This window comes from Lepidochelys kempii, chromosome 20, assembly GCF_965140285.1.
Source record: "Lepidochelys kempii isolate rLepKem1 chromosome 20, rLepKem1.hap1, whole genome shotgun sequence".
In the NCBI taxonomy this organism is placed as follows: domain Eukaryota; kingdom Metazoa; phylum Chordata; order Testudines; family Cheloniidae; genus Lepidochelys; species Lepidochelys kempii.
In genome coordinates this window covers 11,846,165-11,872,826 of record NC_136399.1, presented here as the reverse complement: position 1 = coordinate 11,872,826, position 26,662 = coordinate 11,846,165, and the positions used below count along the sequence as shown (strand labels likewise).

At 51.9% G+C, this 26,662-nt stretch overlaps 1 protein-coding gene across 1 annotated transcript; it reads right to left on the bottom strand.

Annotated features, from left to right (window-relative positions):
• Nucleotides 1–833: 833 nt before the first annotated feature.
• LOC140900726 (C-type lectin lectoxin-Phi1) lies at nucleotides 834–16,481 on the bottom strand. The gene is made up of 6 exons (XM_073318438.2): nucleotides 16,353–16,481; nucleotides 13,154–13,267; nucleotides 9,415–9,540; nucleotides 7,610–7,755; nucleotides 6,634–6,734; nucleotides 834–1,909 (listed from the first exon to the last, which is right to left on the bottom strand). Exons 1-6 carry the CDS (start codon nucleotides 16,432–16,434, stop codon nucleotides 1,762–1,764), a joined length of 717 nt encoding a protein of 238 aa, XP_073174539.1. The 5' UTR covers nucleotides 16,435–16,481; the 3' UTR covers nucleotides 834–1,761.
• Nucleotides 16,482–26,662: the final 10,181 nt, after the last annotated feature.

The following is a 26,662-nucleotide window of genomic DNA, read 5'->3' as shown; positions in this document are numbered from 1 at the left end:
GCTCTGATGCCAGGGGTCGTGCAGGAAAATGGCCAGAGACAGACAGGCTGTGGCAGCGGCATGCTCAGCATGATGTAGAGGTGAAGCGGTGTGCTCGAGTGGAGTCAGGCCTCCTTCTTCTCTCTACTTCTCTCCCCACTGCTGGGAGGGGAGTGGGGTCTAAGGCCTTGTCTACACTACAAAGCTTTGTCAGCAAAAGCTCCCCTTTCAAAGCTCCGGGAAGTATCGGACAGCTGATCTTGCTGGGGAACAAAGAGCAAATCATTCATGTGGCATGCTCCTGTTCTGCCCTGCACTAGGAACACAGGCAGGCTGCTGCTGCAGGGAGCAGGGAACCGCTGGGCTGCTTTGACAGTCCGCAGCATGGAGAGCTCCCAGGGCTGCTCAGGATGCCGCTCGCTCGGAGGGAATCACAGAACCATAGGCAGGCAGGCAGAGCAGGCTACTTGTGCTTGGGGAGAGACTGCTATGCTGAGCAGAGTCAGGGGCTGATGGGGGGCGGGGGGGGGAGGGGTGTCCCATTCCCCCTGCCGCAGGATAGGTCGGTCAGCCTGCTGTCTTCTCCATCCCAGACATACCACTCCCCCGCACACTTCTTTTGAAAAAGCAGCTGACAATCTACTCTGGGAAGGATGAGATTGAGAAACCTGCAACATGTGACGCTGTACCTGCCCCATGAGGCACTGCAAACCTTTCCCAAAGCACCCTGCGGCCAGCTGCACTGGGAGATAGCTACCCACAGTGCACTGCCCTCTGTGTTGATGCAAGAGCTGCTAGTGTGGATGCACTCTGCCGGCACAAGAAGATAGTGTGGAGATGCAACAGCCATTTTAATTAAAGGAGCACAACTTTTGCCAACAAAACTTCGTAGCGTAGACAAGGCCTAGCAGTTAGAGCGGGGCTGGGGTGTGGGGGGGATCTGGGTGTCTGGATTCCTGGGTTCTCTCCCCAACCCTTCCACTGACTTGCTGTGTGACTTCAGGTGGGTGACTCACTGATGGCAAAATGCCTCCTCCTGTCTAGTGCCGCTAGCTCTGGGCACCCCGGCAGGAGGGACTCGGGGCTGGCAGGAGAAGCCGGGCATGTCCAGGATCAGGCCCTTACAGCACTGTTCACTGGAGTAGAAGAGGGATTTCTGCAGAGTTCTGAGTGCCCAGTGAGCTGAACCCAGACACACACAGATGTTCTCTGCACTGGCTAGGGAGACACAGCAGATACTTTTGCAGGAAACTGGAACTGCTGGGGGATCCCTGCCCTCAGTGCACAGAACTCCCCGTAACCTCAGAAGCAGAGTTCTTTGGGCTTCAGATTTAAATGCCAGCACAGCCAATTTGTGCTGTACCCTGGGAGCTAAACCTAGTGGGAACGAGGGACCGTGGAGAGCGAGGGGAGAAGCAGAGGGACTGTCGGTCTCATCACGACCGAGGCTGACCACTTCTGACTTTAGTGGCAGTCAATGGCACTCAGCACCTGGCCTGGATCTTACATGACCCTTGCCAGGTCACACAGGAAGTGCAGAGCTCTGAGCTGGACCCAGGTCTGGCAGCCTCTCAGCTAGACATTGGGTTTTGCTCAGCTAGGAGGGAGGTTGACAGTTGAAAGTCCTGTAGAATGGATCTCACCGTTCTTTGTAGCGCCGACAGCCCGGTGGCGTTCAGTGAGGTGAACTAGCCCACGAAGGCACCTAGGGCTCTGCTGACTTTTATTGGCTGCTTAAAGAAAATAAACCTCAAAATGGCAAAATGTTTTCAAAGGTGCAAATTACACACAAAAGGTCCCAGATCTTTCACAAACGAAGTTATAGTGAGTCGCACACTCTGTGTTATTCCACTTGCCTCTGACACCCCCTGTGAGATGGATGCAGTGTTTCTGAGTGTTATTAACACTGGGGATCCCTGAAGACCAAGATCTGAAAGAAACAAGGGGAATATTTCCAGTGGCTAGAGCAGCTCCTGGGGAATCCATTCTAGTCAGGAACCTCTCTATCATGGATCCACATGATCCAACAGAGCAACTTACCACAACCGCTGAAAGGGAAGACTGCAATATCTCTCTATCCACCCCCATATCACACATCTATCCATCCATCCCAGGCACTCAGCAGGGCACCAGGATGGAGCATGGGCGGGGCCATTGCCTGGGTTAGGGGACGTTTAGCCTCCCCTGGCCTTCAATACCTGCTGCCTATCTATCTACCTATCTAGCTATCTATCTCCATAAACTTATGCCTGTCTCTCCCTGGACATTCCCATACAACCATTCCCATTAGAGCTGAGTGAATTTTTTTCCATTTGAAAATCTGACACAAATTCATTGACTAGATTCGGCCAAAATTTTGGGAGGCACCAGGGTCAGTGGGGAAGATCAAGGAGAAGTGATGAGCTCCCTTTTGACTCTGATCCTGAGGAAACCTGCAGTGTTGCCCCCTGAGCCCACTTGGTCTGGGGTCTCAGAGGGACGGTGCCCCCCAGAGCGCAGCTACCTCAGGGTACCAGCTCAGAGCAGAGCTGCACTGCACTGCACAGGGCTCAGTGTCTGTGAATAAAGCTCACTTTCCTCCCCACTCCCCGTGCTAATCCCAGCCTCCCCACTGCGATCCTATCCAAGGTTTATTGCAGGACTGCAGGGGGTTAGAGCCAGACTTCCTGGTGCTGAGCACCTGCCGCTTCCACTGAGAACAGCTGAGATCAGCTCATGTTTGGGTGCCTCATGTCCTATTCTCCTCTATAAGGTGGGCTCCTTGGCTGGACTACATCTCTCACAGTGCACTATGGTATTCCCTCTGGAGGGGAGAGGTGAAGCATCCTGGGACTCCCTGGCCATGATGCATCATGGGAGATGTAATCCTGCTGGGAGCCCGACTCATGGGGGAGAATGATGACATACAGCAACTGAACTCTGGTCTTCCCTCTGGAGAAGAGAGGCAGAGCATCATGGGAGATATAGTCAGGCTGGGGAGGCTGACCTATAATGGAAAAGAAGAACATGCAGTAACTGAACTACAACTCTCATGAGGCACTAGGGCACTATTTCTGAAGGAAAATATTTTGCTTTTGGGGCATATATTTTTCAACAAAAAATCGAGATGTTTTGCAAGACGATGCAAAAAATGTTGAGTCAAAATCCCGATTTCTCATCAAAGAACCGTTCAGTGGAAAATTTTCAACCTGCCCCATTGACTCCCCTGCTGGCTCTAGGCCGTGTAACAATGCTCGTCCCCAGCCATGCCAGCCTGAAGTCAGCTGGCTATTCCCTTCTCCCCATAGTCCTGACCCTGGGACTCACCAGCCCGAGGGGCCAGACTGTGCTTTGTGGGAGGAGGCCAGCCACCTTCCCCACTCCAGGGGAGGGGGTGAGTGAGGTGTAGTGTACAGGTCCCTGCTGGATTTGGGAGCAGGGTGAGGAGGCAGATGAAAGCAGGCAGAGGACAGTAAATGCTAGGGCATGTCTACACTACCAAGTTTACTCCTGGGGCAATTCTGCATTGCTGCACATGCACAGAATTCATGTCTGGTGCAGAATTTTTTTTCCCCACAGAAAATACATTCTGCCCAGGAAGTGCTGAAGTTCCGACTGTTGCCCACCAGAACAACTGACTGACCGGCAGTAACAGCGAGCAGCTGGTTGCGTTCGTTACAGCAGCCTACCAGTGGAGCCAGGTTAGGAGGCACAGTGGGGCACACGGTGCTGCCAGGGGCTCACAGCCTGGGGTTCAGAAGGGATAGTGAGGGGGACTGACTGGGGTGCGGGCTCAGAAGCTAGTGGGGTGACAGCATTGATCCAGGGGCTGAACAAGAGGGGGGCTCTGGGCCACATGGGGACTGGGGGTAGGGGGGCTCCAGGGCCACATGGGGACAGGGGATGCAGTGACACACAGGGACGGGGCCAGATATGCCTGACTGAATAGGAGAGGCTCGGGGTCAGCCAGGATCTGCATGGGGGAAGCTCCCCAACAATGCCCCCAGCCCCAAAAGAAACTGTTCCCCCACCCACACCCAATAAAATTCCAGGTTCTCTCCTGAGCTCCTTCCCTCTCCTTCAGCTCCTCCATTACCCCTGACTCCCCCAAGCCTTTGCACTGCTTCTGAGAGGTGCGGAAATACAGTTCTGTATTGTAGTTTAAATGAACTACTCAACGTTCTGTATTACTATACCTAGTAAGGAATCTAGTTGTCAAAAAAAAAAAAAAAAACCAACCATTTCCTGAATCTTTTTTTTGCATGTATTCCTACAGACATACTTGCTAACAGGTATTTTTAAATAAATTACCTAAATAATTGTAACTGGTGTGATTCTATTGTGTTATTTGAATATATTGTGTGCAGAATTGTAAATTTTTTGGCACAGAGTTTAATTTTTCAGTGCAGAGCTCCCCCAGGAGTAAAAGTGAAGTCAATGTGAGGTAGCTTATGTTGACCAAACTATGTAAGTGTCACACTACAGTGTCCCTCCCACCGCTGTAACTCACCTGCTAGGCCAACTTCACAAATCACCTCAACGAGAGGCATAGGGCTTAGGTCAACAGAGCCCCAGTGTTGCAGTATCTGTATAGACACTGCTTTATCATAGACTCTCAGGGCTGGAAGGGACCTCAGGAGGTCATCTCGTCCCACCCCTGCTCAAAGCAGGACCAATCCCCAATTTTTGCCCCAGGTCCCTAACTGGCCCCCTCAAGGATTGAACTCACAAACCACTGAGCTATCCCTCCCCCCTTTACTTGCATTGCCTGTTGGCTGTCAGCCTGGCTGACTGCTGGAGCCGTGAAATTGACAAGAATGTCAATTTCACTGCTGGTAGGGTCCCTGTTTTGAAATGGATCGGGCGGGGGTGTTGGGGCTGTGAGCCCCAGCAGTGCTGGCAGCTGGAGCCTCGCTGCCCGGTGCTGCTGTGAGCTCCCTCCCAGCTGGAGTCCCCACAGCTGGAGCCAGCTGCCTCCCAGGCTCTCAGCCCCTGGCACTGCCCCTGATGAGCACTCACACCTGACAGGAGGGCAGGGTGAACATGATAAACCACAAAAAGAAAAGGAGTACTTGTGGCACCTTAGAGACTAACCAATTTATTAGAGCATAAGCTTTCGTGAGCTACAGCTCACTTCATCAGATGCATATCATGGAAACTGCTGCAGACTTTATATATACACAGAGAATATGAACCAATACCTCCTCCCACCCCACTGTCCTGCTGGTAATAGCTTATCTAAAGTGATCATCAGGTGGGCCATTTCCAGCACAAATCCAGGTTTTCTCACCCTCCAGCCCCCCACACAAATTCACTCTCCTGCTGGTGATAGCCCATCCAAAGTGACAACTCTTTACACAATGTGCATGACAATCAAGTTGGGCTATTTCCTGCACAAATCCAGGTTTTCTCACATCCTCCCCACCCCCATACACACACAAACTCACTCTCCTGCTGGTAATAGCTCATCCAGACTGACCACTCTTCAAGTTTAAATCCAAGTTAAACCAGAACATCTGGGGGGGGGGGGTAGGAAAAAACAAGAGGAAACAGGCTACCTTGCATAATGACTTAGCCACTCCAAGTCTCTATTTAAGCCTAAATTAATAGTATCCAATTTGCAAATGAATTCCAATTCAGCAGTTTCTCGCTGGAGTCTGGATTTGAAGTTTTTTGTTTTAAGATAGCGACCTTCATGTCTGTGATTGCGTGACCAGAGAGATTGAAGTGTTCTCCAACTGGTTTATGAATGTTATAATTCTTGACATCTGATTTGTGTCCATTTATTCTTTTACGTAGAGACTGTCCAGTTTGACCAATGTACATGGCAGAGGGGCATTGCTGGCACATGATGGCATATATCACATTGGTGGAGAACACTTCAATCTCTCTGGTCACGCAATCACAGACATGAAGGTCGCTATCTTAAAACAAAAAAACTTCAAATCCAGACTCCAGCGAGAAACTGCTGAATTGGAATTGATTTGCAAATTGGATACTATTAATTTAGGCTTAAATAGAGACTTGGAGTGGCTAAGTCATTATGCAAGGTAGCCTGTTTCCTCTTGTTTTTTCCTACCCCCCCCCCCCCAGATGTTCTGGTTTAACTTGGATTTAAACTTGAAGAGTGGTCAGTTTGGATGAGCTATTACCAGCAGGAGAGTGAGTTTGTGTGTGTATGGGGGTGGGGGGGATATGAGAAAACCTGGATTTGTGCAGGAAATAGCCCAACTTGATTGTCATGCACATTGTGTAAAGAGTTGTCACTTTGGATGGGCTATCACCAGCAGGAGAGTGAATTTGTGTGGGGGGGTGGAGGGTGAGAAAACCTGGATTTGTGCTGGAAATGGCCCACCTGTTGATCACTTTAGATAAGCTATTACCAGCAGGACAGTGGGGTGGGAGGAGGTATTGGTTCATATTCTCTATGTATATATAAAGTCTGCAGCAGTTTCCACGATATGCATCTGATGAAGTGAGCTGTAGCTCACGAAAGCTCATGCTCAAATAAATTGGTTAGTCTCTAAGGTGCCACAAGTCCTCCTTTTCTTTTTGCGAATACAGACTAACACGGCTGTTACTCTGAAACATGATAAACCACAGTAATTGCTGGTGGCGGTACAGAGACTAACGTAAGTGGACTTAACTTTATAGTGTAGACATGGCCTTACTCACGTATATGATACTGGTGAGCCATCCACCCACGTCCAGCTTGCTTCTTTGTTGCTCAGGCCGATCCAGTGGTGAACGGAATTGATCCCCACTGTCAGGAAGGCCTAAGGGGGGATGGGAGAGAAGCACAAACAGCAGTTATTTGTCTCCTACCTGGTGTTCTGCAAACCACCAGGGGCCCGCGTCCCACGGGGCCTGCCCAGTCCTCCATCACCTGCCTTGTCCAGGTGTTGTGCTGAAACCGCCTGCCCCACCTGCAGGCACACAGACCAGACGGCAAGGCAGGAGCAGGGGCGGAAGCGAGAAGTCATTGCTACCGGGAAGGGGCTGTGAGGTGGAGCGGGGTTATGGGAATATGGATTTACACTGGTGTAAACAAGAGCAGGATCTGGTCACAGTGCTTTGCCTGGATCCCATCAGCGTCTCTGGGTAACAAGGTGCACCTATGCCTATCAGTTCCGACCACACATACCCTGCAGAGCTGATCGCAAGAGCTGGGGGCTGGAGGGCAACCCCCACTGGGGGCCACATCAGAGGGGGTGGTTGGGTGAGGGGCCTGCGAGTGGGGTCATGTCTCTTCTGGGATTGCAGGAGCTGTGGGAGGGATGAGGGGGCTTGCAACGGGCAGGGGCTGGTGAAGCTTTGTGACAGAAATCCCTAGAGTAAGCCTTTGCTGATTTCTCTGGTGCTTGGCTGCAGCATCTGCTGTGCCCAGGGGGCTTGGGGCAGGGAAGTAGGGTCCCTGCAATGTCCTCACAGCACAGGACCCAGGGTCAAGCAGTGCAGCTGCCCTCCTCCCCCTGGGAATGCTGGGCTGGATTCAGAGGCTGGGAAGCATGGGCCCAGCAGGCTGGGAGAGCTGAGCAAAAGCACTGGGATAACAGCAGCAGTTTCGGCCTGGGAGGAGAGATCCCATTCAGGTGGCCCAGCACTGCGCCCAGTTCTGCCTCTCCCCGGGGGCAGGAGTATGGGGACCTACCTGCTCCCACTGGTTGCCGATGACAGCTAGCTCTGCACTGTGTCTGCTGCACGATCTCTTGGCCATATCCCAGGGCTCCTTGTCCGAGGAGAAGAAGTAGCATTTCTTCTGGAACTCCTCCCAGCCATGTGGGCAGCACGGGATCCCTGCAACACAGGCTGCAGTTCACCCCAGGGCCCAGAGATCCATGCTGGTAACATCCCGCTCTTCCTGCATTCCAGCCCAGGCCAGCCCCAGCGAGTATCCCAGCCGGTTGCTCGCTCCCAGCCCAGGAGGCTGCGGACAGGAACAGACCGTGTGGTTCTGCAGCTCCCAGCCCACGCTACCCACGGTCACCAGCTGGGCAATTCCTAACTCCTGTCTGGACACAGCCAACTGCGCTGCCTCCAGGCCGGGGCTGGCAGGAAACGGGCTGAACTGAACGGAAGGTTTTGACATTTGTTTTCATTCCATTGCAAAATGAAGCTAAGACTGGCCCAGAATAACCAATGGCCCAGTGAAGAGGGCACCAACCAGGGGCATGGGAAAGCCAGGGCCAAGCCTCTGACTCAGGTAATGCAGGGACTTGAACCTCCGTCCCCCCCAACCCTGGCACATGCCCTGAACGCCCAGCTATAGAGGCATTCTCTGGGGGAGGGCAGAGAGAATGCGCACAGGCACATGAGTGACTGACCCTAGAGCCCCCTGGCTTGGGCACTAGCCAGGGTGGTCAAAGACCCAGCTCCATGTCCCTGCTGTGCCTGGTTTGGTCTCCCACATCCCAGCTGCATGCCCCAGGCTATGCCCAGAATGGGGTGGGACTTCCTTTAGCTGCTTCTGACCAGAGCTTCCACCGCGGCCCTGACAGACCTTCCCGTGGAACGGTTAATCAAAACTGACCCGTTTCTGTGAAAAGCTTCGGTTTTGATGAATCGCCGTTTTCCTGGGAAAAAAGGTTTTGTCCAAAATTTCCTGACCACCTGGGCTCCCCTCCAGGTTAGAGCAGAGCCCTGAGTCCTCTCCACCAGCCCCCCCACTCCCACCTCCAGCGACACCCGTTCAGCCCCTAAGGAGCCTGTAGTTCTGCTCGGGGGAGGAGCGTTCGTGCTGTGGGCTATGATCCCAGAGCCCTGGTCTGAGACACACAGCACCCGCCCCCGCCTCCCCCCGCGCCCCAGATAGTTGCCTGGACACGTTTGTTCCTGTTTTGCATCAGTCAAATCTTGAGAAATCAGGATTCCAAGTGAAGAGATAAACAAGAAATTGTCACTGTGAGAAACCAGCTCGGCCAGAGCAAAGCCACCACTACAGGAAGCCTTAGTCGCCCTGACTCACACCCAGGATCCAGCACCTACAGCTCAGCTCAGTCACGAGAAAGATTTGTGCGGGGAAAGGAACATCCCAGGTTTGTGGGACAGTCACTTCTACAGCTGAGATTGAACCTGATACCATGAGCACCCAGCTCCGGCCGTGTGAGGTAAAGGAGCAGCTCCCTCAGCTGGTGGCAGTAATAGGCTGTTATCCTCTATGTAGCATAGGTGCTGGGACAGTGATGCATTCAAGGACAAAACAAATCAGCCCCCATCTAAACCCTCTTCAGGGCTGAATGTGCCCAGACTATGTGAAAGTTCTGATCTGGATCTGGAGCTAGATCCCGCTTTGGGTCCATCTCAAGGCCACTGATCCTCCCCCTGCAGGTTGCGTGGATGCAGCACTAGTATGTGGGAGGTTCTGCTGTCACCTCCCCGCCCCTCCTTGGTGCAGGACTGTCTGCCTGAAGCCTCCATCCAGACACACCAGGCAGCAGGCCTGGGACTAGCACTTACATTTCAGGAGCATGAGCAAGAAGGCAGCTGTCGACAGCAGCAGAGACACCCCAACCAGGGCATAAAGGATGCCCAAGGACTTTCTCCCACAGCCTCTCTGCTCCTCTGCCTTCAGGGTGGAGACAGCTGCAAAGAACAGCGACATCAGCGGCTAGAGCACGAGTCAGCGGAAGAACAGCTGGTGTAATCTCTACCCATGCCACCAGCCGCGGGCAGGAGAATGACCTACATGTGCAAGATGGTGGGAGAGGGGTCCAGTGGTTAAAACGTGGTGGAAGGGGCTGGGAGTTAGGACTCCTGGGTTCTATCCCCAGCTCAGGGAGGGGAGCGGAGTGGCAGACGGATCTGGGAGCTAGGGCTCCTGGGTTCTACTCCCTGCTCTAAGAGAGGAGCAGGGTCTAGTGGGTGCCCCCCGCAGCCCCAGGGAGTGCACTCTGGGGTGTGCACTGTAAATAGGAGAGAACAGAGCCTTCTTTGTCCCCACAGGACCCCGAGCCCATCACCGTGGCATTTGGGCTTGTTTGCCTCCCCAAGGTTCCAATCCTTGCAAGCACTGACAACTCTCCACTCCTGCTGGGGTCCATGGGCACTGCGGAGACTCAGCACTTTTGAGAATCCAGCTCTTCAAGGCCTTGTCCACATAAGTGAGTGCGTTAAACTGGTGTGACTCACTAGGGTCTGGTCTATGCAAAAAACTTTCCCTGGTTTAACTGAAGATGCAATTTCACTCCCGTTTATTTAAACTGGGGCTGCTTTGTGTGTGAACACTCTTAAATTGGCTTAACACCAGCTATCGGCACCGATTTCAGTGTCCACTAAATCACTGATTTGCACTAACTCAATTTGTAAACCGATTAAAACGAAATTGGTGCAACTTGGTTGCAGACAAGTCCCTAGTCTAGACATGTTTGAGTCAATTCAAGAGGATCTTACAGTATCTTAAGCAGATTAAAGGGCTCATCTGCACAAAAAAGGCACACCGGTTTCGGCAGAGATGTGAATTTAAACTGGTTTAATCAAACCAGTGTAGACACACTTATTTTAGCTTAACAGCCACTTTCTTCAGTTAGTTTCAATTGATTAGGAGCAGGGTTGAAAAACCCAAATAAACCAAAAATCAGAGCATCCACCTTTGTCTTCGCTAGGCAAAAAAGGGAGTGTTCTTATCTTGTGACAGCTAGAACGGGTAACGCCCGAGACCTGGTCTACCCTGCAAAACGTCACTGGCTTAGCTATGTCGGCTAGGAGTGTGCAAAAATCACACACACTCTCACGCCGGCACAGCGGTGCCAGCAAACCTCCCAGTGTAGACACAACCCCGTGAAAAGAAGCGTGCTCCTGAGGGCATGCTACTGTCATTTTGGGAGATGATGCACTTACGCTGGCCCAAGAACACCTCCAGCTGGCCGGCCTGGGCTGTCTCTCTCTAGGGCTCTCGTCTGACATAGCCATACCGCCGCAGGCTCTGAAGCGTAGACAAGCCCCCAGTGGAGAGAAGGCAGCCTGGAGCTTTCCCATGGGTCAGTGAGTGGAAGTAACAACCGTGGGAGCCAGGGGTTCACCTCAACCTGCTAATTGATGGAAGCTCCAAGCTGCCCTGTCTCCACAGGGACGCCCCCTCTCTTAGTTAGCAGGAGTTTTCCTAGAGGAGACACTGCCTCGGGGGCCTGTGCCAGTTGTCAGTCAAGTCCGGGCAGCTCTCCCATGTTGACGGTGCCAGGCCGATGGCAGCGCCCAATGCCAACGTCAGCTCGTCCACCAAGCTGGGCGGGTTTCCTGGAACCAGGGGGCCTGGGTATGGTAGCTTCTGTATGGAGCACATGGGACCCACCAGGGCTCCCTGTGTGCCATCCTCCCATCCCCCAGCAACTGCCCACCCCCTGCCCCACGCCAGGTGTTCTGGGTGCCCTCTATCTCCCCTCCCCCAACCAGGGTCCCCCATTTCCCCCCATGCCAGGGGCTCTGTGTGCCCCTGTCCACCCTCCCCCATACCAGAGTCCCCCATTTCCCCCCCTGCCATGATCTCTGTGTGCCCCCCATTTCCCCTCCCCCCAAACCAGGGTCTTCCATTTCCCCCCATGCCAGGGGCTCTGTGTGCCCCCATTCTATCCCCCAAACCAGGGTCCCCCACTTCTCCTCCTGCCAGGGGCTCTGTGTGCCCCCCCCATTTCCCCTCCCCCCAACCAGGGTCCCCTATTTCCCCCCATGCCAAGGGCTCTGTGTGCCCCCCATTCCACCCCCCCATGCCAGAGTCACCCATTTCCCCCCATTCTCCCTCCTCCATACCAAGGTCCCCCATTTCTCCACCTGCCAGGGGCTCTGTGTGCCCCCCATACCAAAGTCCCCCATTCTGCTCCGTGCCAGGGGCTCTCTGTGCTTCCTATTTCCCCCCTGCCATGCCAGGGCAGCGGTTCCCTTTCTCCTGCCTTTGGTCCCTGCCCGCCCATGTGCCCGGCTCTCTGTCACTGCTGACAACTGCCGTTTAAGGCTCCAGCATTGCTATCTCTTACCCTTGTAGCTGCAACTGAAAACGATGCCACCTAGTGGATTCCTGACAGGGGACAGACCCCGGGGCCGGCACGCTGGCAGCATTCGCCCCGCCGCAGCAGCGGGGAAAGAGGCAGGCGTCACCAGCTAAGCCACAACTAAGGGCCCAGTAATGCTACTGGTCTCATCTGTAAAGCGCTTGGAGATCCACGGATGAAAAACACTATCGTCGAGCTGGGAGTTAACCTGGCAAAGGGCTGAGAGCCTCTGGAGAGATCTCTCTCTCTGCCTCTGCAATCCATACATTGACACCCGCCGCCACAGCTCTGAGCGTGCATTGGGTTGTTTGCCCAAGGAGGGGGCTTGGGGCGGGGGCCGTCATTTTAATTCCTGCAAATGCCCCATTTGCTCACCCAAGCGTGAGACACCGAGCCAGGCAGTTGCCTGAGGGCTGGGGAGAACACATGCCAGCACCATGCAGGGCAGCACTGCTGTGGGGGGTTGGGTTTCAGTCTTCTTCTGAAGATAGTTGTTCTAATGGGATCACGTATCAGGGGGTAACCATGTTAGTCTGTATCCACAAAAACAGCAAGGAGTCCGGTGGCACCTTGAAGACTAACAGATTTATTTGGGCATAAGCTTTCGTGGGTAAAAAAAACCACTTCTTCAGCCACTGGACTCCTTGTTGTTCTAATGGGATCGTTTCCCTGGAACAAGGATTATTTGTGTCCAGCCCAGTCAGGAGCCCCGCTAAACTCGCCTTTTGCAAGCCTAAGCATCTCCACTGTGCTTTAGCAGCTGTGTCTAGGCCACAGCCCTTGGTATTCTGCACCCATGGAAGTGGCTGCAGGATTTGGCCCAGCTGTGTCATGCTCCAAAAATCTCAACTTTCATTTAAAAATAAAAGCATTGGGGAGATTTTCAAAGGCACAAGTGGGAACTGGGCACCTAATTCCCATTCATGGGGACTCAGTGGGAGTTGGGCATCCAACTGCTCGTACTGCCTTTGAACAAATCCCCTTTGGCAGTGGAGATAACACTGGGCACATGACCCAGGTATGACTGATGCAGAGAGGCTGCCTGAGTCTGCAGAGAGCCTGAGGCAATTGCTCTTCATTTCCATCTGTAGCCTCACATTAATGCTTTTCCCTTTGCCAAACCCAGACATCAAGCCCAGTTGTGCTGACCTATCAATTCTGTGGCCCACACACCTCCCATGCTCTGTGAGATACAGCTCAAGTGAGTCACCCACCTGGTTCTGCCTTTGCTTGCCACTGTGGCTGTGTCTGAGGCTGGGGTGGTGGCTGAGTGGGATCAACGTTCTCATAATCCCTCTCGTAGTTGTCGTCAAAACTGCCCATCGAATCTAGGGGCAGAAAGAGGGTTTTCTAGAACAGCCATGTACCTGTTTTATTGTCTATTCTGGATCATGAAGCATTTAAAACCCAGACTCCTCCCCAGGCCTGGATGCTGGGTCCAGTCACTTCCCAGCCCAGCTTTGGCTTTGGTTGTCATTGTTATTATTATTTATCTGTCTTGCAGACGTGCTGGAGCCACAGCTATGGTTTAGGACCCCATTGCACCAGGCACTGCACAGACCCAGGTCCCTGCCCCACAGAGCTTCCAATCGAAGGCAATCAAAGCTGTTCACAACCCACAGTGTCAATTGCTGATTCCTGGTCTGGGCTGTGAGAATGTCTACAGCTGCCAGGATGGGAGTCACTGGGCAAAATCCGTGTTCTCAGGGTTGAAAATTTGCTCTCTAAGGATTCACTTACCCTCCCCTGCACAACCCCCGCTGTCTGGAGCTTGTAATTTTAGTTGGATAAACCACGTATTGATCTATCTATCTACCCCTATACACCTCCTTATATCTATCCATCCCCATACACTCTATCTATCTATCTATCTATCTATCTATCTATCTATCTATCTATCTATCTATCTATCTGTAAGCAGGGTCTGAACGAGCCCTCCACTGACATCTAGAGATGAGCTGGGGGAAAAGACTTCAGGAACAGCCTGTGTTTGTGTCTCCAGGTGCATAGCATGACCAAGTGCTTTACCAAAATGATCACGTTTGGCTAGTGTTGGGTTACAATTCACTTTACTATCGAGTGCAGGGGTCATGAAATATTTTTTTCCTTAGTGTATGAAGAAAGGGCAGCAGAACTGTACTTAATCTGGCCTGTGAGACGCCACCCTAATCTGAACCTCATTTGGTAGGGCTGCCAAAGCCCTGGGAAGGAGAGCAAGGGTGGGAGTGGCATTTGGGGCGGGAGGTGCGGCTAAAGGAGGGTGCTAGATGCTAGTTGGCTGAGCACTCTGTAGGGTTTAGAGACAGAACTAATTAGCTTCAGGAGAGAGGCCTGGTTTCTCTGTTCAGGGGTAACAGGAACTGAATGTTCGTAGCTCTAGGGGCTCTGCCTTAGGCCATGTCTACACTAGTGAGCTTACAGCAGCCCAGCTGTGCCGATGCTGGTGAGAGAGAGCTCTTCCACTGGCCTGGTAAAACCGCTTTCATCAGCGGCGACAGCCATGTGGGTGGGAGAGCATCTCTGCCGACATAGTGCTGTCCACGCCGGCGCCTCTGTCCGTGTAACTCATATCACTCGGGGGGTGGTTTTTACACACCCCGAGCGATACACGTCACGCTGACAAAAGAGCGGAGTAGACAAGCCATTATAGGTGGTGTAAGGACTGTGGTGACACGAAAGACAAGGCAGAGGCTGTACAGGAGGAGAGACCAGTAAGAGCTGAAATCACTAAGGCCCTGGCTTAAGCCGTGGGACCTCAGCCCATCAAGTCAGAGCAGTGGCAGTGCCGACCAGCAGCAGGAGAGAAAAGCAGAGGAAGCAGCAGCCGACATCTAGTTGCGGAGGCTCATAGCGAGCACAGAGACATTGCTTGATTCCCCCCCACCCTTTCTGGGGTGGGAAGTGACCCCCTCTGAACACACCTCTGAACTCTCCTTCTTTGCTAACCAAGGACAGCCACCTGTGAGTGGGGTACAGTGGACGGAGAGGGGAATGATGTGGTAAAGGGACATTAATTCGTTGGACTTTCCCACCCCAAGGTGGGAAACTGAGGCAAAGGACACAGCCCATCATGCTGTGGGGTGGGGTTTGCTTATTGTTACATGCTTTTGAATGGGGTTGTGGTGTTTCCGCAAACTAATGCTTGGTTCCCTTTCTCTTTTAATAAAAGTTCTCTTTCGCTATACACAGACTCAGTGCTTGTGAATGGGGAAGTATTGACTCTTCATGGTGCTCAGTGGTCGTGTTTGGTTTTCCCAGATTACTGAGTGGGGGCTGGAGCTGGTTCTGTTCTGTTACAAGGAACTGCCTAAGTATTGAACCTGGCCCTACTTGCTGCTGACTCCACCTGGCAGGAGGGTTACATAGCTATCTATTCCAATAGGCCCATCTATCTATCCCTATATTCCCCCTCTACGCATACGTAAGACACTTGGGGGTAATTGTCCTGCTATAATCACCACGGATGAGGCCTCAGCTGGAGTATGGTGTCCAGTTCTGGTTACCGCGCTTTAAGAAAGCTGTGGGCAAATTGGAGAGAGTCCAGAGATGAGCAAAACAAGCGATCGAAGGGTTAGAAAACCCGGCCTGTGCAGAAAGGTGAAGAACCTGGGTGGGGTTAGTCTTGCCAAAAGAAGGCTGAAGGAGGACCTGCTAAGGGTTGTTGTAGGGAGGCCGATGATCCATTGTTTTCCATGCCCACTTGAGGTAGGACAAGAAGTAATCCGCTTAATCTGAGGCCAGGGGGATTTAGATTAGATATCTGAAAAATCTTTCTAGCTGCAAGGGTAGTGCCACACTGGAATAGGTTACTGAGGGTTTGTGCAACCCCCGTCTGGAGGTTTCTAGGAACAGGTTGGACAAACGCCTGTCAGGGATGGTCTAGGGGTTTACTTGGTCATGCCTCAGCGCAGGGGGCTGATGTCTTGAGGTCCCTTCCAGACTCACATTTCTGTGATTCTGGGAAGAGTGAGACAGGCCCAGATGATCCCAGCTGGCGATCCGCTCCCCATGCTGCAGAGGAAGGGGGGAAATTCCCAGAACTCCAGGGTCCCTGCCACTCTGACCTGGGAGAACATTCCTCCCCAACCCCAAAGCAGGCAATCAGTGTGACTGTGAACAAGACCCACCAGGCAGGCATCTAAGGAGAGGATTCTCTGTACCGCCTTAGAGCAGCGGTTCTCAGACTTCACTTCACTGTGACCCTCTTCTGATAACAAAAATTCCTACATGACCCTGGGTGGGGGCAGAGCCTGAGTTCTGCTGCCCCAGGCTAAAGCTCTCAAGTTTCGGCTTCAACCCCAGATCCCAGCGAGTCTAATGCTGGCCCTGGTGACCCCATTAAAATGGGGTTTGAGAACTGCTGCCTTAGAGGGATGAGCTAAAAGTTCAGTCCCCACGTCCCCCCGTGTTTACCTGGCCTCCCGTGTGGCATCGTGGCTCTTTTGGTCTGCGACAGCTCTATGGCATCGTTCTGGTAACCGGCCGCTGTTTGCATCACGCTGTGAAGCAGCTTCCTGCAGGGCGGCAGCGTCTCCACCCCAGACAGAGTGCAGCACCAGGGCTTGCAACACACCACAGCCACTTCTTCTCTTTCACAAACCACAAGCGCTGAAGACACTCACAGTTAACCCCTTCCCTGCCATGGGCACAGCTCGAGCCCTTTAAAATGTCAGTCGGTTGATGGGGGGAGCCATTGACTAACACTGGGGCCCTGTAGAGGAGACACTCCCTTCTAGTAGGAGGAAGGGGGAATTGTTCTCAGCCAGGTGAGCAGGCGAGGCTCCGAGATCACCAGTGCTTGGAGGTGGTTGGTCTGGAGCAATCCAACATTCCCCCAAAGGGACCCCACTGTTGAGGGCAGGGCAGAGAAAGAAAACAGCGCTTCTCAAAATAGTATGTCACAGACATTTTATGGGGGGAGTCCTATAGGCAGCTTTCCAAGTTTGCCTCCCGATGTTTTTCCCTATATTTTATTATTACAGTAGCGTCTAGGGCCTACACTGAGATCAGAATTGTGCCAGGTGCTGTCCAAACCCCCACCAAGCTCAGAGCCCCAATTGTACCGGCCTCTTCACACAGCTCCCTCAAGATCAGGGCCCCTTTGTGCCAGAGCTGCAAACAGGGTAGATTATTATTCCTCCTTCAGGTGGGAGCTGGAGACCAGACAGATAAAGTGACTGGTCCCTAGTCACAATGCAACAAAGCTGGGAATTGAACTCCTATTGCCATACACACCAGGCCAGCCTGCCTCTCTGTGAAGGGGCAGACTGATCCCAGGAGCGGAGTGTGCCCTGCAGAGCACGGCGTGTCCTCCACCCCAGCATTTCCCCAGGTATTTGGACAGGCAGGGGCTGGTGATGTGGGTTCGATGTGAGTGGGGTGTGAAGATAGCATGTGCTGGGGCGGACAGGGCGCCTATTCCGTTTCCATTGTTTGTGGTGAGTTGCTGTGACTTTCAGCCATTGGGGAAGTGTCTGGGGCTGCAGAGAGGGACTGAGATAAAATGAAATGCAGGGTTTCCTCTTTCTTGCCTTTGAACACTCCTTGCTATTGTTTATTATTCAGGCTACAATTTTGGCACAGAGGTGAAGGTGATTGTCAGGCTGTCTGCAGTGACTCATGACCAGGAGCAGCTACCTCAGACCGTCATAAATAGGGCAGACTCCGCCCCCCCCCCCAAAAGTGCTGGTGTGGTCTCTAATCAGCTTTCACCAAGTTAGTAACAACCGTGAACTCCTGGATCACTATACCAGCCTTACCATCGAGTCAGGCAGTCCCCTTAGACTCTCCAGTCTATCCTGCCACCCAGACAAACTGGACTTAGTGATAAATGGTCACTTACACCAAAAATGACACAACATTCAGGTTGCTTCCAGTCCCAAGAGACCTGTCACCTACCCCAGATCAATTGGTACCCTAAATCTTATACCAAAGACGATGCCTTTAGCCAATCCTGTAATAAACTAGCTAAAGGTTTATTAACTAGGAAAAAGCAATAAGAGTGTCATTTACAAGTTAAAGCAAGCGAACATGTACAACCAATGAGTTACCATCTAACTCCTGAGACTGACAGAGTGCTTATGCCCAAACAAATTTGTTAGTCTCTAAGGTGCCATAAGGACTCCTTGTTGTTTTTGCGGATACAGACTTACATGGCTACCACTCTGAAACCTGAGAGTTGTCATGATCTGCCAATTCAAAGCGTCTTTCAGGGCAGCCCTAGGGGCAGCCCCTGGGGATCCTTGGCTTCAGTTTCAAGTCTCTGGCCCTTCAGAGTTCAAACTGCCAAAAAGGTGTGGTTTCTTCTTGTCAGGGATTTTTATTCCCCTCCCCTCAGCATCCAAGATGATGGGACAAGTTCATGTGCACTTGGGGGGAGGAGGAGAAGTCTTTTTGTCCTCTGATGTTCCACAGTGGTTTGTCTGGTGTCCATGAGCCTTCTTGTGCTGGCCAGGAAATGACACCTTGTGTAACAAACTAATATTTCACACTTACTTGGTAATGCTTCTCTCCTCACTGTGAGGGTTTCCAGTTAGAGTGCAAACACTGTAATCTTTCCTTATGTGACAAAGTTCCTCCTCTACCTTGGTGGGTCTTGCGCTTATTGGCGGATTTGCTTGCCTTGGAGCTTCATGGCAGCCCTCAGTTTGGCCATTTTCGTGAACCCACAGTCCAGGTCAACTCCTCCTGTGTCTGACCAGGAGTTTTGGGGGGAACCTGGGCCCGCCCTCTACTCCGGGTTCCAGCCCAGGGCCCTGTGGAATGCAGCTGTCTAGAGTGCCTCCCGGAACAGCTGTGCGACAGCTACAACTCCCTGGGCTACTTCCCCATGGCCTCCTCCCAACCCCTTCTTTATTCTCACTATAGGACCTTCCTCCTGGTGTCTGATAATGCTTGTACTCCTCAGTCCTGCAACAGTATGCATTCTCACTCTCAGCTCCTAGCACCTCTTGCACCCAGCTCCTCACACGCGCACCACAAACTGACATGAGCTCCTTTTGAAACCCAGGTCCCCTGGTTAGCCTGCCTTAATTGATTCTAGCAGTTTCTTGATTGGCTGCAGGTGTTCTAATCAGCCTGTCTGTCTTAATTGTCTCCAGAAGGTTCCTGATTGTTCTGGAACCTTCCCTGTTACCTTACCCAGGAAAAAGGGACCTACTTAACCTGGGGCTAATATATCTGCCTTCTATTACTCTCCTATAGCCATCTGGCCCAACCCTGTCACACTTATAACATGCAACATAAACATTACCAGTGAGATTAATGACAACACAACTTACAAGCATTTCACAGAGTCTAAACACTGAACACATTCTTATTAGACCAATCTCTATTTTAAGCAAAACTAACATGCAGGTGACCTGGTCTGGTTTCCTGCTACAAATTTGTCAGTTCTTAGCTAATGCCTGCAGCCCAGGCAAGAGCTGGCATATGGCCTGCCAGCGTCACTGTGGTCACAGAAATTGTGAATTTAAATAAAGACTGTGAACTCTTGGAAATGGTGGGGGAGCAGGGTATGTGTGGATGGGTGGGTGTGTGTGTTGGATAGTGAGCTCACTTCAGCGGCAGTTCCTGTCCCTGTGGATAAATTGGAGAGAGTCCAGCGAAGGGCAACAAAAATGATTAGGGGTCTGGAGTACATGACTTATGAGGAGAGGCTGAGGGAACTGGGATTGTTTAGTCTGCAGAAGAGAAGAATGAGGGGGGATTTGATAGCTGCTTTCAACTACCTGAGAGGTGGTTCCAAAAAGGATGGTTCTAGACTATTCTCAGTGGTAGAAGATGACAGGACAAGGAGTAATGATCTCAAGTTGCAGTGGGGGAGGTTTAGGTTGGATATTAGGAAAAACTTTCACTAGGAGGGTGGTGAAATACTGGAACGGGTTACCTAGGGAGGTGGTAGAATCTCCTTCCTTCGAAGTTTTTAAGGTCAGGCTTGACAAAGCTCTGGCTGGGATGATTTAATTGGGGCTTGGTCCTGCTTTGAGCAGGGGGTTGGACTAGATGACCTCCTGAGGTCCCTTCCAACCCTGATATTCTATGATGCTATGATTCCCACTGGGTTGGGTCCAGCTCCCCACTGCAGGTGTTACAACCTGATGCACAAGGTCACAGCACCACTGAGGTCTGCCCCAGCTGCCCCTCCTTCTCCACATAAGATTGGCAGGTGTACCATACCTGAGTGGTGCCAGGTTGCAATGCCCAGAACCAGGTCCAGCTGCACGGGACAGGAACCACCAACATGGGTGGGCTCGCTCTCCAACCCCCCATTCCCTGCAGCCCCTTTCAAGATTTCACAGGCTTTATTTGGGCCACTGAAAACCAAGCACAGGAAATGCCTTGTGAGAAGTGAGAAGCACATGGCTAACCTGTGGCCAGGAAGGAATGCTGGGGACCTTTCCATGACTTTTCATTTCCCTCCCCATCTCTGCTGTGAAATTTACTAAAAATGTCTGTGCCAGAATGATAGCTTTGTTTATTTTGTGTACTGTGGTAGCACCTCAGAGCTTCAGACATGGACCAAGACCCCATTGTGTTAGATGCTGGACAAACACAGAACAAAGACAGTTCCTGACCCAAAGAGCATACAATCTAAGTATAAGGCCATGTCTATACTACGGACTTTGGTCAACACAAGTTAACTTGGCGTAGAGCTGCCAAAGTTAGTTTATCGCTCGGGTGGGTGCATGCTTGGCTGCTTGCATTGGTGCTTCTCATATTCACCAGCTGTGTTTGTGCTGATGCAAAGTGAAGTGCACCATGGATAGGTATCCCAGTGGGCCACCGCCCAGTGTAATGTCTTTTGAGAAATGTTTGCAATGTGTTGTGGGGTAGAAATGTGTCACCCAGGGATCTCTGGGAGCAGGGGCCAAGTTCCCAGCATGCAACTTTCTCTATCCCATAATGCCATCCGTATCCCCTAATTTTTGCAGTTTTTAAAAAAATCCCACAAACCCACGCAGTACTTTCCTGTGGCCACCATCTCTGACCGAAGCATGGAGCCCGCCCAGCTCTGTACTGATCGCATGAATGCTGCAAGTACAGGACGCCACGATCCTCCGGCATTTGCAGAGCCAAAGGAAGAACCATAACCATGAGGGAGGGGATGAGAATGGGTGCAAGGGAGATCAGGCTTTAGATGGGGTCACTGGGGCAAGTGGAGGGGTGAGAGGAGAACAGTGGGAAACTTCTGCCTCTGTGACTGGAGAGAAGGAGGAGAGAGTTACAGGGGGCAGCGGGGAAAGGAGGGAGAAGGCCACATATTTTGTCCACTTTCTTTGGGAAGAAATCAGCAGCATCCTGTGCAGACAGAGAAATGGAGACAGGAGGAGGGGAGGGTGTGAGGAGTGCATCAAAGGAAGCGGTACCTGTCCTAATGTAGATGTGCCAATGCCACTTTGCCATGTGGGCCCATTTTGTGCCCTTTGAGCCCGGCCAGCTTTCTCCATGACTATCAGGGCTCACGGATCCTCCGGCAGATGATTACGGCCATTGCTCAGCTCCACCAGCTCTTCTGAAATTCACTTTCTGTTTGTTTATTTCCAATGGCACTAACTTGATTGAGAGTGTCAGCTCCTTGGGGCAGGAACTGGCTACTCCTCTGTTTGCATAGCACCTAGCGCAATGGGGCCCTGCTCTTGGTTGGTCCCCAGACACTATGGTAATAAACATGATTATTAATAATGAGACAGCGATAGAAGTAATTCTTCCACTCAATTCTGCACTGATAAAGGCCTCATCTGGAGTGTTGTGTCCAGGTCTGGGTACCACATTTCAGGAAAGATGTGGACAAATTGGAGAAAGTCCAGAGAAGAGCAACAAAATTTATTAAAGGTCTAAAAAACAAGACCTATGAGGGAAGATTGAAAAAATTGCGTCTGTTTAGTCTGGAGAAGAGCAAACCGAGAGGGGACATGATGCCAGTTTTCAAGCACATAAAAAGTTGTTTCAAGGAGGAAGAAAAATTATTTCAAGGAAATCCTATGACCATAGACTCTAAGGGCACAAGGGACCACTGTGCGTCTGAACAGCCTAGGGCATAGGACTTCCCTGAATTAATTCCTGTTTGAACTACAGCAAAACAGCCAACCTTGATTTAAAAATGGCCAGAGATTTTGTTCCAGTGGTTAGTTCCCCTTACTGTCAAACATACCTGCTGCCTTAATTCCAGTTTGAGTATGCATAGCCTCCACTGCTGGCCATTGGATCCTGTTACAGAATCATAGAAATGCAGGGCTGGATGGGACTGCGAGAAGTCATCTGGTCCAGCCCCCTGCTAGACCATCCTTGGAAGGTGTTTGTCTAACCACTTTCAGTGAGAGGGATTCCACAACCTCCCTTGAAAACCTTTCCAGTGATTAACGAGCCTTAGTGTAAGGGGACTGTTGCCCCCTTACTAACATTCAGTGGGGGTGTTTTAGTTCCCAGTACTAAAAAGGGGGAAGGGTCGATGGGGAATCAGGACCCTGAGACTCATAGTCCCCAGGAACAATGGGGAGAGGCCAGTGCTCCAGGTCAGCCTGAATGACAGGGCGGGCAGACTAATCAGGGAGTCAGGAGGCCAGGGAGATCCCATCCTCCCTGTGAGCTGGAATTGCCTGGGTCAGACAGAGTGAGGCCGAGCTGAGGAGAAAGCAGGGGCCCAAGCTAAGCTGGGGAGCAGAGCTGGGCCAGATCCAGAGGGAACAGAAAAGCAGCCCAGAGAGAGCAGACTTGCCCTGGGAGCAGAGCTGCAGCAACCCTCAGAGAAGTGCAGATAGAGTACCCCGGAGTGGGGACACCCGAGCCCCTGTCCTAGGTGACCACAGCAGGGTTGGGGGTCAAGCCCCCCAGGAATCCTAGCCCAGCCTTGTTGGGGTTACGAGGATTCTGCCAGACAGGAGAGTGGAAGGGGAGTCCTCAAGGGCAGGGAGGTCACTGGGTAAAGGAAGTGGGAGCGAGGACTCAGATCCTTTCACTAGCCCACTTCACCAGGGTAGTGCAGAAGCCAGGAAAGTTCCCCACAATAGCGGGACTATTCCCCCGCTTACATAAGTATTAAAAACTTTTTCCTAATCTCCCTGTGCAGATGCAGCTGTTTACTTCTTGTCCTACCTTCAGTGGACATAGAGAACAATTGATCACCATTGTCTGCTAGACCGAACAGCCCTATGATCAAATTTCTGATCCCCATGTACATACTTATTGACTTTCAATAAGTTACCCCTTAACCTTCTGTTTGCTATGCTAAATAGATTAAGCTCCTTCACTGCAAACAAACCTAGTCTCTGCTGTCCCTGTGGCTGCTATCAGAGGCGACATGTGGGGGAGGGGGGGCAAGTGGGTCACATCCCCCTCCACCACCCCACCCCCCCGCACCCCACCCCCATTTCTGACAGGGCTTGCTGGCTCTGCTCAGTCACACAGTGTGGCCAGGCCCCCTCCCTACAGCAGCTGCTGGAGCCAGTGAGCTGCGCTGGGAGCCCTGGCCGCAAGGAGAGGCAGCAGCAAACAGCTGGGAGGTGCAGGGAGGGGCTGCTGAGGGTAAGCGGGGAGGGCCTGCCTGGAGGCGGCAGCAAGACTCAAGCTGTTGGGGGGACGAACTTTTAAATGGTGCCCCCCATTATCAGCAGGTATGGGTCATCTCTGGCTGCAGTCACAGCTCAAATCCTCTCAGCACGTGGGATCTCTCCAGCAGGTGCTTCTGTTTCTATGGGACAGAGGTGAGGGGAGAGCGTGGAAGTGTCGGGGAACGGCAGGTATCCGGAAGAAACCCCCTTGAATTCACCGAATGTCTTGGCAACAGGACTGGTTGGAAAATGGGCTTCTTTCCCCACAGAAAACATTGAGTTTTCAGTAAACCGTCCATTGAAGCGAGAAGGATTTCACTTTGGAAATGCTGCCTGTGGAGTTTGCATCAAACCACCAGCCGTGCCCAGCTTCTCCCCATCGCCCGCCTACACCGTGAGCTGGAAGCCTCAGGCTTCACCAGGGGTTTTGTGCTGGGCCGTGATGTTTTGTCTTGTGGTGGGACCAGGACAGTGATTTGTTATCCAGGCGGCCGCACCCTGAGCTGCTGTTCTTGGGGGGGTTTTGGTCTCATCCTTGGCACTTGGTAAAACCCTGCCCTTCAGCTGAGAGCAGGACTAGCCTCTTGGCAAGGCTACCGAAGACTCTTTAATCAAAGGATTCATGTCTTCAGGCCTGCATGGGAAAGTGATATCTGGACAGCGACCCTTTGCCCATCTCTTGTGCACCGGAGATCACTTTAGAAATGTGTCTCACCACACCTCAGAGAGGAGTGTTTGAAAACCAGGGAAAACAGGGCCCAGAGAGATGAAGGCCCAGTTTTTTGAAGGCATTTGGGCATTGCTGTGCCAGTGTTGCAGTGCCTAACTGATTTAGGAGCCCAAGTCTCATTTTTCAAAAAAGTAATTTAGGCACTTAGCTGGTCAATGGGATTGTGACTACTAAGTGCCTAAAACCCTTTTGAAAATTAGACATCACTTATGTTTTATCACTTCCCAGTGGAATCCATTCCCTTTCAGTTGCTCCTGGCTCTCAGCCCCCTCTGCTCTAACCACTAGACACCACTCCTCAGCCAGAGCTGGGAACACAGCCCAGGAGTCCTGATTCCCCACTCTAACTACCAGACTCCGCTACCCTGCAGGGACTCTGCAGCAGATCAAAGACTAGAACCCAAGTCCGAGACTGGTATCCCAGCTACTGGCAGATCCTTCATCTCTCTTTTCTCCTATGGGAAGGTGAATAAATTGTAGTGGCATAGTGTGTGTAGTGTGTAGCTGTGTCCACACGAGGGGTGTATTAGCAGTATAACTACTTCAGCAAACAGAGCATCCCCCTCAGTGACACAGCTGTACCACCATAAATTCTGGGTATAGAGCAGGTCACAGTCAATCTAGCTGAGACCCACCAAACACACTGCAATGGTGGCCCTTCCAGGCCTCAGAAGTGTCTAGCAGAGATCCTGGGGGAAGTGTTTGGGGAAAAGTGTGTTTAAAGGCAAGCTGCAGAGGGCAAACTTGGGCTTGTTTTCTTCTTGGGACGTGTTGAACGTTGCAATAATTTTCACCTCGTCTTCCCTGTGTGGAAAACAACCCCCGAAAATACTCCCGGCCTCCTGTGTACATAGTGAAGAAGAAAAAAAGGGGCTGAGTCCAGTGTCTACATTCCCCCTAACTTCTAGACTCCCCCCCCCCCAACTAAAAATAGAACCTAGGAGTTCTGGACACCAGTCCCTGCGCTAACCGCTGGTCTCTACTGCCCCATACTGTATATTTCAGACAAACCCTCAAGTTTAGTTGCTTCTGTGTCTCGTCTCCAGCACCGTCATAGATGTAGTGAGATAAACAAGCCCTTCATACCCCCTTCTCAGGAAGAACATTACTCAGAGTCTCACTCAAGGGCTAGGAGTGGGTGCCGGATTCTGGACACGTTCCAGGCAGCATCTCACTGTCAGGAAGACATCTGAGGTCTGTTCTGAAACCACCCCTCTGTGTGCAGCTGGCTGTTATCCCAGGGGCTGAGGTGGTTTCCCATTCTGTCATTCCAGCCTGGGTTGACTCACCCCATTTCCCAGGGCTACTCTGCCCCAGTGTCGCAAGTTCCTCTCTGCACCTAGCAGGCTTCAAACCAGAGTGGAACGCTTTCCTCTGCTTTCAGTTACAGGGCAGTGGTTGGAGCAGGGGGTGGGGAACCAGGAATGCTAGGTTCTTTTCCCAACTCTGGAAGAGGTGTGGAGCAAGTGGTTAGAGGAGGCGGGCTGGGTGTTAGGACTCCTGAATTTTAAGCTGTACTCTGCAACAGGCTCTCTCAATGACCTCGATCAAGTCACTTCACTTCTCTGTGCCATAGTTTCTGCATCTGTAACGTGAGTGAAATGATACTGACATAACTCACAGGTGGCTCAGTTTGTTAAGCTTTGCTCTGCTTGCATGGAAGGGCAATTAGATTGTTTCTCTGTCTTGTTTAGCATCAGAAATGTCTGAGGATCTGAGGCAGTTGTGGTCTGGTCAGACTGTGCTGAGACAGAATAATAGCCCCTTTCAACCTGTTCTCACATTCAAAGATGTTGCTGGTTTCCTTAGAACTGCTTCCAAATGAGCTCCACACCCCTGCTGGGGTCAAACTCCTCGAGTCCGTGCTGAGATTTTACTCTCACTGTTTCCTTGCAGTGTATTATTCATCCACTAGTGGTCACTGTGCTGCATAGAGTTCAGGCCAGGTACTACCCTTGGTAAACAAGGAAGACAAAGCTTGAGCTCAAGCTGGGTGGAAGCCTGTTGGTTTGTGATTATTATAAACACCTGATGATTAAGGCCTCTGATCTCCCACAGCATGGCAACTCTTTGCTCAGGCAAAGTCCTACCAAATTCAGGACTTGACCTTGAGTCTGTCACATTCCTACAGACTCATCTTGGATTTAGCCAGCCCCTCTGGATCTGGCCAACCTGGATCTCCCATTACATGGATAGCTATGTGTGAGGTTCCCCTCTGTTGTTATCTGGACCAGTGATCTATTAGGCCTCTCCAATTCTTGACTCTTGACCAGACTCCGCTACCCTGCAGGGACTCTGGGAGCCAGCCTTACCCTGCTCTGCTGTGAGAACCCGCACTCCTGGGTTGTTCACGCACAGCCTCTGACATGTAAGCTGCTCCCAGCTACCTGCAAGCGAATGGCACTATCCAATATCTCCGGTCCCAGAAACAACCCTAGGAACCTC

Coding starts and splice junctions, on each gene's coding strand:
- LOC140900726 (XM_073318438.2), bottom strand. CDS start 16,434: ATGCAAACAGCGGCCGGTTACCAGAACGATGCCATAGAGCTGTCGCAG. Junction 9,541..13,153: donor GCAAGCAAAGGCAGAACCAG/GTGGGTGACTCA, acceptor TGTTCTTTGCAG/CTGTCTCCACCCTGAAGGCA. Junction 7,756..9,414: donor CTTGCTCATGCTCCTGAAAT/GTAAGTGCTAGT, acceptor CCTGTGTTGCAG/GGATCCCGTGCTGCCCACAT.